Genomic DNA, 13503 nt, shown 5'->3' with positions numbered 1-13503 from the left:
CCTAAGAATAGTTTTTTTTGCTTTTCAGTGTTTTTGGGAGTCGGTTTTATTTTTTTGTAAAAAGTTTTTTTGTATATAGTATTTTATTTTTAGTTTTGTATAAAGATAAGTAGTTTAAGTTTGTATATATAATGTATACATTGTATAAAATAAATAAACTTATTACTTGGTATTAATTCGGTGGTGTAGACAGAAAATACTCTGTCTACCACAACATTGGAACGTAACTTAGGCATCCACGGGGACAGCTGTAGTTCATTACCTCATAAACCATTTATAATCTGTAGTTTTAAACCAGTTTGCAATGGCAACATTGCCTACATAATCTATAATATTATCTACGTCAATATGCTAACGTCACGACTGTCTGTTTGACGTCTGTCATGACTGTCAGTTGCTAGTTTGTTGTTGACCTGTTGACGATAGTTGATTCGAGGTTTGGTCTTGACACGGTGTGCTTACTTAACCTTAAATTTTGCTTTCGGAAAGAGGTTTTAGTGCTGTTTCTGTGGTGTGTTTTTGTTTTTTGTTTGGTGAAGGATTTTTGTAAGTCTAAATTTATATAGTCTAAGTATTTAACACTCATTTCCCAAGGAAATGAGTGACAAAGAACCCCCTGATGGGGGTGGAGGGGTTCCTCCAGATATAGACATCTTAGATTGTTCCCAAGACATAAATGTAAGTCTTCAGCAGAGATCTGCCCTTAAACGACCTGCGGATTCAGATTCCTCCATTGAATCCAAGAAAAACAGACCTCCGTCTGATTCAATTCAGTCGGTTTTTTCGAAGCCTGGATTCGAAACCAACTCCAAACTTTTCTACAATGAGTGTGACAGAGCACCCTTCACTGTTTTTGTATCCAAAATTGAGCCTGATCCTGCCACTGGTACAACTTTAAAAGTCCTGAAGTTCGCTCAGTTCTTGCACAAAAATAACGTCAAAGGCATTTCTGAAGGTGGAATTAAGTCCCTAGGACGCAATAAACTCGCCATTGAATTCAAGACTGCTTCGGAGGCCAATAGTTTTGTGGAGAGTGACTTTCTTACCTCAAATAACTATAGTGCTAAAATCCCCCGCTTCCAAATTACTCGTATGGGCATTGTCAGGGATATCCCTACCGACTGGACCTTGGAGGACTTAGTCTCAGGGGTAGAAACTCCTCGCAATTGTGGGGAGGTCATTCGGGCTAGACGCCTCAACTTTAAAAATAAGAAAGGGGATACAGTAACGTGGTCCCCTTCTTCTACGGTGGTTCTGACTTTCGCTGGTCAAACTCTCCCAGAGAGAGTTTTCTGTTACAATGCCTCCCTCCCTGTCTCAGTCTATCATCTCCCAACAATCCAATGCCGCAACTGCCTCCGTTTTGGCCACATTCGCTCTCAGTGTAGGTCGAAAGCTCGATGCTTTAAATGCGCTCAGCCGCATCCTGGTGACAGCTGCAACGTCCCTGACTCACAGGTAACTTGCATTTTATGCGATGGTGGCAACCACAAGGCTACAGACGATCAATGCCCTGAACATTCACGCCAAAAAAATATCAAAATGGTTATGTCTCAGGAAAACCTCAGCTATAGTGAGGCGTCTGCAAGATTCCCGCGAGTTAAACGCTTCTACTCTAACGTCACGGCGAACTCCCCACAATACCATTCCACACAGGCTCTTGCTCCCGACTTCTCTCAGCTTTTTGCTTCCCCTCTCTTGTCTCCTTCTTCTCCATCTGCCTCCCCCTCCAAAACATCGTACACCAAAACAGTTTTCCGTTCCCCCAGACCTAGACCCGAGCTGAGCAAGTCATACGATGTTCAGGCCCATAGGTCGATTGTATCGTCCCCCAATTCCTCTCAGCCAAATGGCTGTGCTTTACAGCAGCCTCCTAACACAGAATCCACTCCCCTTTGTACTCCTAATGATAACCTTATTGAACTTCTCACTTGCTCCCTTATCAACATCCTCTCCAAATTTAGTGATGCCATACCGAACAACGTCCTCATACTTGTTGAGCAGCTGCTTCAATCTTGGATCCGTAGAAATGCCAAAGATCCTTCAATGGAATAGCAGAAGTATCACTCAAAAAAAGCACGATTTACTGTTCCTATTGAATCGCCACAATCCCGTTGTTTTTGCCTTGTCGGAGACATGGTTGAGGCCGGGGTCCCCTTTTAGGGTTCCTGGTTTCTCGTGTCTCCGGGATGACAGAGACGACGGTCGAGCGGGATGCGCCCTGCTGGTTAGCAGATCAGTCCCCTTTTCCCAGATTCCCATCCCTCTACATAATCCTGGTCTCCATGTTGTTGCCATTAGAGCCATGGACGTCTCCTTTGTTTCCGCCTACATTCCTCACCCTAATGCCAACATCCTGTCTGAATTTAACCATATTCTCTCCACCATTCCCAGCCCTTTGGTGGTGCTAGGCGATTTTAATTGCCGTCACACGCTCTGGGGTTCTCATACTAATGATCCCTCATCTAGCTTTCTACTAGACCTACTAGATGATATGAACCTCTGTGTCCTGAATGATGGATCTGCTACCCGTAGGGTCTCCCCTACACAAAATGCTAGTGTCCCTGACCTTTCTTTTGCCTCTCCCACTCTAGTCTCAATTCTCTCTTGGTCTGTCCTGCCTAATTCATATGGCAGTGACCATTTCCCCATCTTAATTACTTTTCATAATTCCTTCTCCCCTAACCCTCCCATTCAACCTCTCCAGAAATATCGCCTCCTTCAAGCTGACTGGGGTAAATTTTCTTCCTTGGTAGATTCAGAACTTCACACCCTTCCCCAGGTAAACTCCTCTAATTCCCATGACGTCTATGAAAATTTTGTCTCCTCTTTAAAACGTGCGGCTGACGCGTCTATCCCCCTAAAAAACTCTGCCCGGAAATTTATTTCCTCCCCTCCATGGTGGGACGCCGAGTGCACCGATAGCGTTCGAAAACGGAGAGAAGCAGAAATCCGATACGCATCCTCTATTAATATGACCAATTATCTCGATCTTAAGAAAACTTCGGCACGCACCTGCAGATTATTGGCGAAAAAGAAAAAATCTGGTTGGCATAACTTCTGCGAATCGTTGTCTCCCCGTTCACCAGTATCGATAGTCTGGAAAAGAATTAAGGCATATCGCAGAGTCTTAGACGCCCATTCCTCAGACATTTCTTCCAATGACTCCAGTTGCTGGCTAGAAGACTTCATAAGTAAGCTAGCCCCTCCCTCTGTCCCTAGTTTTGAATGCCTTTCCTTGTCAGACTCTCCTCCCCCCTCTTCTGATAAATTCGATGAACCTTTTTCTCTTTCTGAATTATCTTGTGCTTTGGACCATCTGCGGGATTCCGCCCCGGGTGTAGATGGTATCCCATATTCTTTCATCTGTAAATCCTCTTCTCTTTGTAAACAAATACTCCTCAACCTTTTCAACTCTTTCTTCCTCTCTGGGGTAGTCCCCGAGTCTTGGAAATGCCAAATTATCATTCCAATATTAAAGCCTGGTAAAAATCCAAAAGATTCATCCTCATACAGACCCATTGCTCTGTCCTCTGTTCTGGCTAAAATCATGGAGAACCTTATCAAGAACCGGCTTGAATGGTTTTTGGAAAGTAAAGGCATCTTATCTCCTTCTCAGTTTGGCTTCCGAAGAGGAATGGGTACTCTGGACAGCCTTAGCATTTTCGTTTCGGATGTTCGAATCGCTTTTTCAAAAAATGAAAGCGTAGTTGGTGTCTTTCTTGATGTTGCATCAGCTTATGATAACGTCCAACTTCCACTACTCAGGCAGAAGATGCATCAGCTGAGTGTTCCTGTGAGGTTGGTTAACATAATCTGCAACATGCTAATGTCTCGAACGATCACTATCCGTCATCAACATTCCGTTTCCCCATCCCGTTTAGTCTGGAAAGGCCTGCCCCAGGGCTCGGTCTTAAGCCCTATCCTGTATAACTTATACACTCACGATTTAGAGTCTTCGGTTAACTGCTTCTGCAAAATTCTACAGTACGCGGATGATATTGCCCTCTATTATAGTTTCTCCTCCCCTCAAGATGCCTCTTCTCGCTTAAACTCTGCTCTATACTACCTCAATCAGTGGCTATGCGACCATGGCCTTAGCCTATCAGTGCCTAAATGCAATGCGGTTGTCTTTTCTCGCAAACGTAATATCCCCCCTATTAACCTATCTATTGATAATGTTCCCATTTCTACTCTTGACAAAATTAAATTTCTCGGTATAATTCTTGACTCTAAATTATCTGGCCTTCACCATCTAGAATACATTAGCAAAAAATGTGAAAAAGGTGTGAACGCCCTACGTGCCCTTTCTGGGGTTCGGTGGGGTGCTCACCCATCAACCCAAAGAATCCTTTATAATGCCATAATCCGGAGCCACTTTGACTACGGCAGCTTTCTGTTGGAGCCATGTAACAAAATTGCCTTAGCCAAATTGGATAAGATCCAAGCCAAATGTTTGCGAATTATTACAGGAGCTATGAAATGTTCCCCTATAAACGCTCTGCAGGTGGAATGTTTGGATCCTCCTCTTAACTTACGCAGACAATACCTCTCGGATAGATTCTTTTTCAAAGCTCTCCAAATTAAATCCCACCCCCTTCTTCCTCTTTTAAAAACACTGCATGAGCTTATTGCCTCTTCCCGTTACTGGTCACACAAACTTCCTCCTCCCCTTATTAACAGCTACAGTAAAGTCAATGATCCCCACATATCCCTAGTCCAGTCCAATACTAACCCTCTTTTTGAAGTTAGTTTCGAAACGTTACTCTTTCAACCGAAAGTCATTCTCAGCCTCGGTATTTCCAAACATGACCCTGGTGCTAATAATAAATTAAATAAGATTTTAACCGAAGACTGGCAAGACTGGCTCACTATGTACACTGATGCTTCCAAAATTTCAGAAGATGGCATTGTGGGAACTGCGGTGTGGATCCCTAAATATAAAATTATTCTGAGCAATAAAGTTTCTCCACACTCCTCTATCTATACAGGGGAATCAATAGCCCTTTTAGAAGCTGTTAAATACGTCGATTCTCATAGTCTAAACAAAACTTTAATTCTTTCTGACTCTCTAAGCTGCCTTCAAGATTTGATAAAATTTCCTTTTCGTGCTCGTCATAACTTCCCCATTATTCTTCAGATCAAGCAACTTCTGTTTAAATGTCACTCTTCAGGTATTCAAGTTACTTTGGCCTGGATCCCCAGTCACTCGGGCATCGTGGGTAACGATAATGCAGATTCACTTGCCAAGGTAGCAATTCGAAATGGAGATGATTCTTACCTCAGGACTTGTTTCCCTCGAGATCTGTGCTGCACCGCCAAACCTTCTATGATGAAGAGCTGGGATTCCCTTTGGCAGAAAACCCGTAAAGTCAAAGGTAAATTCTTCGGATCCATTCAACCTTCTATTCCTCACAAAGCTTGGTTTAGTAAACACAAGAATTTTAAGAAATTGGCTACATCGGTCATCATTCGATTGCGGCTTGGTTTTGTCTGTACTCCAGTTTTTTTGGCTAAGATCAGAGTCAGAGATCATTCTATCTGTGAATGTGGCCTGGAGGAGGGTACTCTGGAACACTTATTCTTTTCCTGCCCCCGTCTTATTACGCCCCTTTATGACCTCCTTCCTAATGACATCCCACGTCCTATTAACATTCCTTTTTTACTAACCCTAGTCCATTCTCCCATTATTAAAACGTTATATAAGTTTATTAGTATTAATCAGATATATATATAACATAATTCACCGCCTATACTCACAATAGTTATTATTGTTTCGATGTTTCGATGTTACTTTTTCGCTCTTACTTCAAATATGTATGACATTGACAATACTGACAATTAATCATTTATGTTCTAACAGCTGTGCCGTCTCGTGTTTGTCACAAATACTAACAAATGTTTTGTCCCCCTTTTTCAGCTCTACAATCGCTGTAGTCACTAGAGAATAATAAGTATTATTTTATTTTTAATTAAAAACCGATCAGTGTCATTTCCTACCTTGACGTTGGCAAAATCTTCGATACAAATGAAGGAGCCATAAACAAAAAGAAGAAGAAGAAGAAGAAGACCTGTTGACGCGGTTGAAAAGTAATGATGGGATAATTTAATGCCTCTAACTAAATAAACTTAAATGAAAACTGTTGGGAACGGATAATAAAATTAAAACTTAGTAACATGGATGTTTCAACGGATATAAAAAATCGACAAAACAAAAAGAAAATTAAGGAGGTCAGTGAACTTGCCAGGAACAGTTACTTTAAAGACACTGTAAATAATGGGACAGAATCAGTAAGTCACTAAAATAATCATCGTAAACAAGAATCAAAATAACAATTGACCTGATTGAAAAGAAAAACGTTTGACCGAATACTAACTCTACAAAGTTCAAAGTAGGTACTGCAGGCAAGGCAAGGCAGGTTGTAACATTTCATATGCGGCAACTTTTTTAGTTTCTAAAACGTTCTTTAGTTAAAGTTACTCCTGTGCCACGTGCTCCCGTTTACGGGGAAGTTACTCCCGGGCTGGTATAAAATGTAGCATATTTTACTTGGGAATAGTGAAGCTTTCAAATTGGTTCGGTAGCCCTTACAAACTTACAATGAAATGTTTCTCTTTATTAGATAATTATATATGAAAATAGTACCAAAATATCCAAAATAATGAATATCTTACTTTTTATAGAGAGATGATACTCCAGCAGCAGTGGACCCTGAGCCAATACAAAAAGAGACATTATCTGCCAAGACTGATCAGGGCCCATTAGGTGTGTACTTGCGTTTGGAAATAAATCTGGTGTTTCTTGGCTTATTAGCATTGGCCCTGTGTACAAGACTACCCAACCTTGATGAACCTCATTATATAGTGTAAGTTTTGCTACAATTGTACATTTATCATTATCTACTAATGTCTGAGTATGTATGTTGTGAACAATTTTTAAACGTTTAATTTTTTATTTCCTAGGTTTGATGAATTACACTACGGCCGCTATGTGTCTTTGTATACAAAAGGAATTTTCTTCTTTGATGCCCATCCACCTCTTGGAAAGCAGTTGTTATATCTAGCTGGCCGAGCTGCTGGCTATGATGGGAACTTCACATTTGACAGAATAGGCACACCCTACACAGACAATGTGCCAGTGACGGCTTTGCGGCTTATACCAGCACTAGCGGGCAGTATGTTGGTAGCAGTAACATATCAATTAATGTTAGAAATATCTTTCTATCACTGGACTGCGGTTCTGGCAGGTCTGCTTGTCCTATTTGGTGAGTTTATATTATTACTAGCTTCCGCCAGCGGCTTCGCCCGCATGGTGAGTTCATAAAAAGTAGCCTATGTGTTAATCCAGGGTATCACCTATCTACATACCAAATTTCAATCAAATTGGTCCAGCCGTTTTTGCGTCATTGAATAACAAACATACATCCATACATTCTCACAAACTTTCACATTTATAACATAAGTAGGATTTTCTCATATGAATAACTTAAATAGCTAACATTAACATCTTCCTTAACTGTAACATTTTAACGCAATATAAGATATGAATCGTTTAGTTTGACCTTTACAAGGTTTTCAAGGTTTAGAAAGTTTCAGTAAAGGTGATGCAAATGTTATTGAAGTGAGTCATATAAAATAGTAGTTGTTGTTAATGATAGATTATTTTGCATGCTTTCAGAAAATTGTTTTTTAGCTCAGTCAAGGTTCATGTTACTAGAAAGTATTCAAATATTGTTTGGATTGTATGGAATTTTGTGTGCTATTAAGAGTACCCGTCGAACTGGCTTTGCAAGTTTTGTCTGGCTTTGCATTGCAGCTTTGGCACTTGGCTGCTGCTTCTCGTGAGTATAATAATATGTTTTTATACTTCTGCATACAACAATTACATCAACAGGTCATTAACTTTTGATTTTCATGTATCATCTAAAATTGTCAAATTGTTTAACAGTTTTGTATGTAAATAAAATTAGCAATTCCAATTAATGTTAACAACCATGGGTATTTTGATTCACACCCAGCTTATGGTTGGTAGGATTGTTAAAATCACTATCTTAACCAAATAAAAATACAGGTTCCAAAAACGGAATTTTCGAAACAGGCATCAACTGCAAAGCAAATTTAAGCTCATGCAGATCCTATACATATGATACAGACCCTTGTCTTCCCGATACGCCTGTATGTTTATGAAACATGAAAGAAAGCCCTTAGGCGCCGGCTGGCGCCGTAACCCGTTGACCCATGGTTAGATCATGGTTAGGAACAAAAGTAATTCTTTTATAGAAGACATTTTTTGATCGATAATTTTGATCGGAAATATTCTATCTATAAATATCAAGGATAAGTAGTTGGAAGTTTGCATGAAAGTAGTATGTGTTTGAAGTAAAAGACTGATCTTGGGATCTGCGTTTTGCAGAAAACCATGAAGAAACTAATTATAATTTATGTTATGTTTGATTATGTTATGTTAAAGATGGGCTTGTGCCATATATCCTACCAACTTTGAGGTGGATGAGAAGTCTTACAAGAAGGCACCATATCTAAATAATGATTTAATGCATTCTTGTTGCAGAGTGAAATATTCAGGGGTTTATTCTTACTTCCTAGCAGTATTCCTTGTCGGAAGGCAAATTTGGAAGCGCATTGGGTGTACGCAATCGGTACTACGCCTTACGTGGTCAGCACTATGGAGGCTGATTGTCCTCACCGTTATACCATTTGCACTATATGTGAGTGTATTCTATGCACACCTGGCGATGCTACCAAAAGCTGGGCCACACGACAGTGTCATGACAAGCGCATTTCAAGCTTCGCTACAAGGTGGGCTTGCCAGTATTACCCGGGGGCAACCATTACATGTGGCACATGGTTCTCAGATAACTCTCAGGTGAGAACCAAATATTTCAGTACCCTCTTTACGGCACAATTCAGTAACGACGTGTTTATTAGCCACTAAACCCTTTTTTCTCCGTGTGCCTTTTTGATGCAAAATAATTCAATGATGCACGAATTATGGGATTTAATTTCATCATAATAATTTTGGTCGTAGGCACACTCACGGGCGCACGTGCTGGCTGCACTCGCACGCGCACGTGTACCCGGTGCGGTACACGGACGGGCGCGGCTCCTCGCACCAGCAACAGGTGACGTGCTACAGTTTCAAGGACGTGAACAACTGGTGGATAGTGAAGCGGCCCGACCAGGCCTCGCTGTCGGTGTCGCGCCCGCCCGACGCCATACGACACGGAGATGTTGTGCAGTTGCTCCACGGCATCACGAGCCGCGCGTTGAACTCGCATGATGTGGCAGCACCTGTATCGCCTCAGTCTCAGGTACTTACTGCCTTCACTCTAAAATAAGTTAATTGTAACATTTAATGAGACAGAGTTTATATAACAAGAGTTTTTCCAAGATTAAAGGTACTAAATATTCTAATTCTGCGCTTATTTATTCTAATACTAAATCCAATATTGTTTTCAGGAAGTTTCTTGCTACATCGACTACAATGTATCTATGTCAGCACAGAATCTTTGGCGAGTCGATATTGTGAACCGTGACAGCGAAGACGCCACTTGGGATAGCATCCGTTCTTTAGTTAGATTGGTGCATGTTGACTCTGGGTCGGCGCTGCGTTTTAGTGGCCGCCAGTTACCTTCGTGGGGCTTCCACCAGCATGAAGTAGTCGCTGATAAAGTCCTGACGCACCAAGACACAGTATGGAATGTTGAAGAACATCGATATACGAAGGGTAAGCAAGTTATGCATGCTTTCCGTTGTTGACGGTTAAAACCATATTGTCTAAACTACCTACTTTTTATTATCTATGAATTCCTTCGCGGTTGCCCCCGCGTTCCGATATAACTGCTTTCCGTAGCCGAATGCTCACAAAAAGTAAGCCATACTAATACGATACGACTTTCTTTTATGTAAGTAGGTACTCTTATCTAGATTTCAGATTCAAGTGCTTCATAGCATTCTCTTCAGGCGTCGTCCTAATTGGCAGCGATCGTGCGATGGCGCGATGCGTTTTTCATCTAAGACGTCGTCCTAATTGACAGCTATTGTACGATGACACGATGCGTTCTCGTCGTTCGATGAGTTAAAAAACAAACATACAGATTTCATCAGAGTGTCCTATTTGAACCTCGCAAGTGAGATAGTGAGATCGTGAAATGAAAAACGCATCGCGCCATCGTGCGATCGCTGCCAATTAGGACGACGCCTCAGATTCACATATGTATTTCAGTATTTAAAAGTATAGCTAATAATATGTTTATATTGATTGTTTTCTTTTATTTATTTTTAGCTGAGGACAGGAAAGAAAGGGAACGGGAACTTGTTAGTGCAGAAATGATACCAACTGCCGTAACGCAGTTGACATTTTGGGAAAAGTTTGCGGAGTTGCAATACAAAATGATAGCACATGCGCCTGATGCTCCTCATGGCCATATGTTCGCCAGCGACCCTTCCGAATGGCCATTACTCGTAAGGTCTATCGCATATTGGTTATCACCTAATTCTAACGTAAGTTTTTAAGTAATCGAGCAAAATGTACAATTTGCAAGTTACTTTTCTTCATTCATTTGTATGTTTACTTTCAGGCTCAAGTTCATTTAATCGGAAATCTAATAACGTGGTACACTGGCTCCATCTGTGTTCTGCTGTACAGCATCTTCCTCGCGCTGTACGCCATCCGTCAGCGTCGCGCCTGCACGGACCTACCATCATTTGCATTGCAAAAGTTTTATGATGCTGGTTTTATTCTCTTTTTAGGATATTGGATCCACTACCTTCCTTATTTCTTCATGGATCGTACATTGTTTCTTCATCATTATCTGCCTGCTTATACCTTTAAAATTTTACTTCTCTCTTTTGTCATCGACCACATATATTATATTCTCCAGTCACAAGAAAAAACTCGCGCAGTTACAAACATATTCATTATATGTATTGCAATATGGTTGGCATATGTTGTACTGACCTTTAAAAAATTCAGTGTTCTCAACTATGGCAACACTGACTTGACTGAAAATGACCTTCTGAATCTCAGATGGAAGGATACTTGGGACTTCATAATCCATAAAAAAGGATGATGAATATTATCATTTTATATTTTTTTAAGCTGCCATTTCAAAGATCTTGTCACTTTCTTGTATATTAACAGTTTAACAGATATTATTATAAGTTTTTAAGTTAAATTCTGCTACACACAAATTATTGTTAAGGAAGCATTAAGCTTTACCATCATAGTATCTTACCAGGTAAGCTAAGATTCTTGACAAATTAAGCTATTTATTATTTTTGGTTAAATTTTCTTTAAAGATCATTTTTCTATCGGTAGTTGGAAATTATTTACAAATGAACTAAGCGAAAAATCGGCCAGTGTGAAACGGCTGTTACGTGTTACGGTAACGTTCCCTGACAGAGTCAATATCTTTTCTGTAACCCTTGCAACTAAATTGTAAGAGAGGGGAAGATACTAGGGAAAACTACTCCAGCATAATGGGGAAAGCATCCAGAGCACAATCTGAACGGAGAAGAATCTTTAAAAAGATTTAGATAAGTAAATTATGGTAGAGGTACTCGGTAGGATGCATGCTTCCGTAATAATCCATCTAGTGGCCATCCATCATAATGGCCTTACTTTGTAGGTTTATATTTGTAAGTGTAAATGAAGACAAGTTTATCTCACGTATCTCATCAATGTAATCGATATTAGTAACTTTTTTGTGTACCAGAACTGAGAAAGATCAAATACTTAACTTATTATATAACTAGATTATAAATATTTAATGATACCTGAAGTGATTCCGTCCATAAGTATTTGTATAATTAAATAACATTAAATTATTATTTTATACTGGAGGTTGTTTCAATTAAAACAAATTGTAAGAAAAAATGATACATTTATTTTAGAACTGAAAGGAATTATACATTTCATGGAAGTTAACGGCGACTGTGTGAAGGTTCCACTTCCATGGGTTGGGGACAGCAGATGTTCACTGACGTCACCTCCAGGGGAATGACACGTTGTTTCAGCACAGCTGTAGTGCCCAGAGCATATCTGTATGAGCCTTGCTTCCTACCCTGAAACAGAAATGTTTTTTGTCATATTTGATATCTTGTGTGTTCTTACACTGAACCCTATCCTTACAATAGTGGCTAATGGGAGTATATACAATAACCACAGTATGTAACTTATTCTATTGTACTTATTGTAATTATTATTCATTTTTTCTGCTATAAATATTTTAAATTAATTGTTACCTTAACATTGGCTTCCTCATAAGTCCTGAGGTACTGAGCAGGTCCAGTGCCACGAATGACACACAAGTCCACATTGGAACCTGATCCCAGATCATTGAAGATACCGGCAGCAATTGCATCACGGACCAGTTTTTTTCCTTCTTCCTCGCTCATGTTTGGTTTCCAACCAGCTTCAAACACTGCCATGGCAGCCAGGGATCCAGAACCTGATCAGAATATTTTGCCATTAGCATATATAACAACAAAAACAAAATGATCAAATAAATAAAAAGTTGATACTTACCCATAGTTGCATATGGTAATTTATCAACCGATCCATGAGGGTAAATGCAGTAGATATGAGGACCAGTTCTATCAACACCACCAAGAACTAAAGCAGCACCAATGTAACCTTGGTAACGGAACAGCATACGCTTCAATAAAGTCGCCGCCGTCTCCACGGGGACTGTGCGCCCTGTATGCAGTCTCTGCAACTCTAATTGCGATGCGACAGTTTGTGTAGTCATCTCGGTATCAGCAGCAGTGCCGGCACCACAACAATACATATTGCCTGCCAAGTAATGTATTTTTTGGCAGTTTTTGTCAGATACAACAGTATTTTCAGTAGCCCTTGTGTCAGCCCCGAGAATTACACCATCGGCGAAGATAATACCCACGATGGTGGTACCGGTTTTAGTCGCTGTAGGGGCCGGGAATCCTTTGTTGGCCAAGAATGCATTTCTGTTAAAAAAGGAAGAATAACTTGAGACTCAATTCCGATTCAATATCTACATTAACAAGCTGAAAGAGAAAAGGAAACATAGTTACCGTTGGCAGTTCTCAAATGAGAATCCTGGAGCTGGGACTTCTGGTACAAGGATGGAAGCCATATCTTCGTTCTTTTACTGATAAATGAAAGTTTAGTATTTATGTTGGTTATAAACCGAATTGTATTTCTGCAAGCAAATCGTTGTTGTAAGCGCACGTCACTGTCAAAAAATTGTTTGTCATACCATAAACAAGCGCAATGACTTTTCAAAAATGCGAACAAACCACAGATGTCGTAGATATAACAATAGAGTCACGCCCATCGAGCTTAGAATTATAGTTATATGATGGTTATATGTCAATGGTCACGCCCGATAGTCTGTGGGCGAACCTTAAAACGATATTTTTTACATCAATCTATTTTATTTATTTACCATAATAACATATATTAAAAACTATTCCAGTAAAAACCTACAACTAAAAAGAAGCAGC

The 13503-nt window shown here is 40.1% G+C and overlaps 3 protein-coding genes across 6 annotated transcripts; 2 read left to right on the top strand and 1 right to left on the bottom strand.

The window, feature by feature from the left end:
* The first annotated feature begins 424 nt into the window (after positions 1-424).
* Positions 425-11857, top strand: LOC124645666 (protein O-mannosyltransferase 1). Of its 4 annotated transcripts, none has more exons than XM_047185509.1 (10): positions 425-511; positions 5921-6291; positions 6685-6866; positions 6964-7265; positions 7679-7841; positions 8570-8884; positions 9047-9329; positions 9478-9745; positions 10304-10521; positions 10599-11857. In XM_047185509.1, the coding sequence occupies exons 2-10, from the start codon at positions 6178-6180 to the stop codon at positions 11088-11090; spliced, it is 2337 nt and encodes a 778-aa protein (XP_047041465.1). In that variant the 5' UTR covers positions 425-511; positions 5921-6177; the 3' UTR covers positions 11091-11857. The 4 variants fall into 4 exon arrangements, with proteins under 4 accessions (XP_047041465.1, XP_047041464.1, XP_047041462.1 ...); XM_047185508.1 differs by having other exon boundaries at positions 435-546; XM_047185506.1 differs by lacking the exon at positions 425-511 and adding an exon at positions 540-678.
* Positions 598-2055, top strand: LOC124645744. The gene has a single exon (XM_047185620.1). The coding sequence runs from the start codon at positions 598-600 to the stop codon at positions 2053-2055; it is 1458 nt and encodes a 485-aa protein (XP_047041576.1).
* Positions 11858-11886: 29 nt separating the features above from the next.
* LOC124645671 (proteasome subunit beta type-7) lies at positions 11887-13253 on the bottom strand. Its single transcript, XM_047185520.1, has 4 exons — positions 13072-13253; positions 12548-12984; positions 12265-12470; positions 11887-12084 (listed from the first exon to the last, which is right to left on the bottom strand). Exons 1-4 carry the CDS (start codon positions 13131-13133, stop codon positions 11944-11946), a joined length of 846 nt encoding a protein of 281 aa, XP_047041476.1. The 5' UTR covers positions 13134-13253; the 3' UTR covers positions 11887-11943.
* Between the last annotated feature and the right edge of the window lie 250 nt (positions 13254-13503).

This window comes from Helicoverpa zea, chromosome 3 (genome assembly GCF_022581195.2).
Source record: "Helicoverpa zea isolate HzStark_Cry1AcR chromosome 3, ilHelZeax1.1, whole genome shotgun sequence".
NCBI classification, from domain to species: domain Eukaryota; kingdom Metazoa; phylum Arthropoda; class Insecta; order Lepidoptera; family Noctuidae; genus Helicoverpa; species Helicoverpa zea.
Note: the sequence above shows the minus strand (reverse complement) of the source record. Positions and strands in the feature narration are given on the sequence as shown.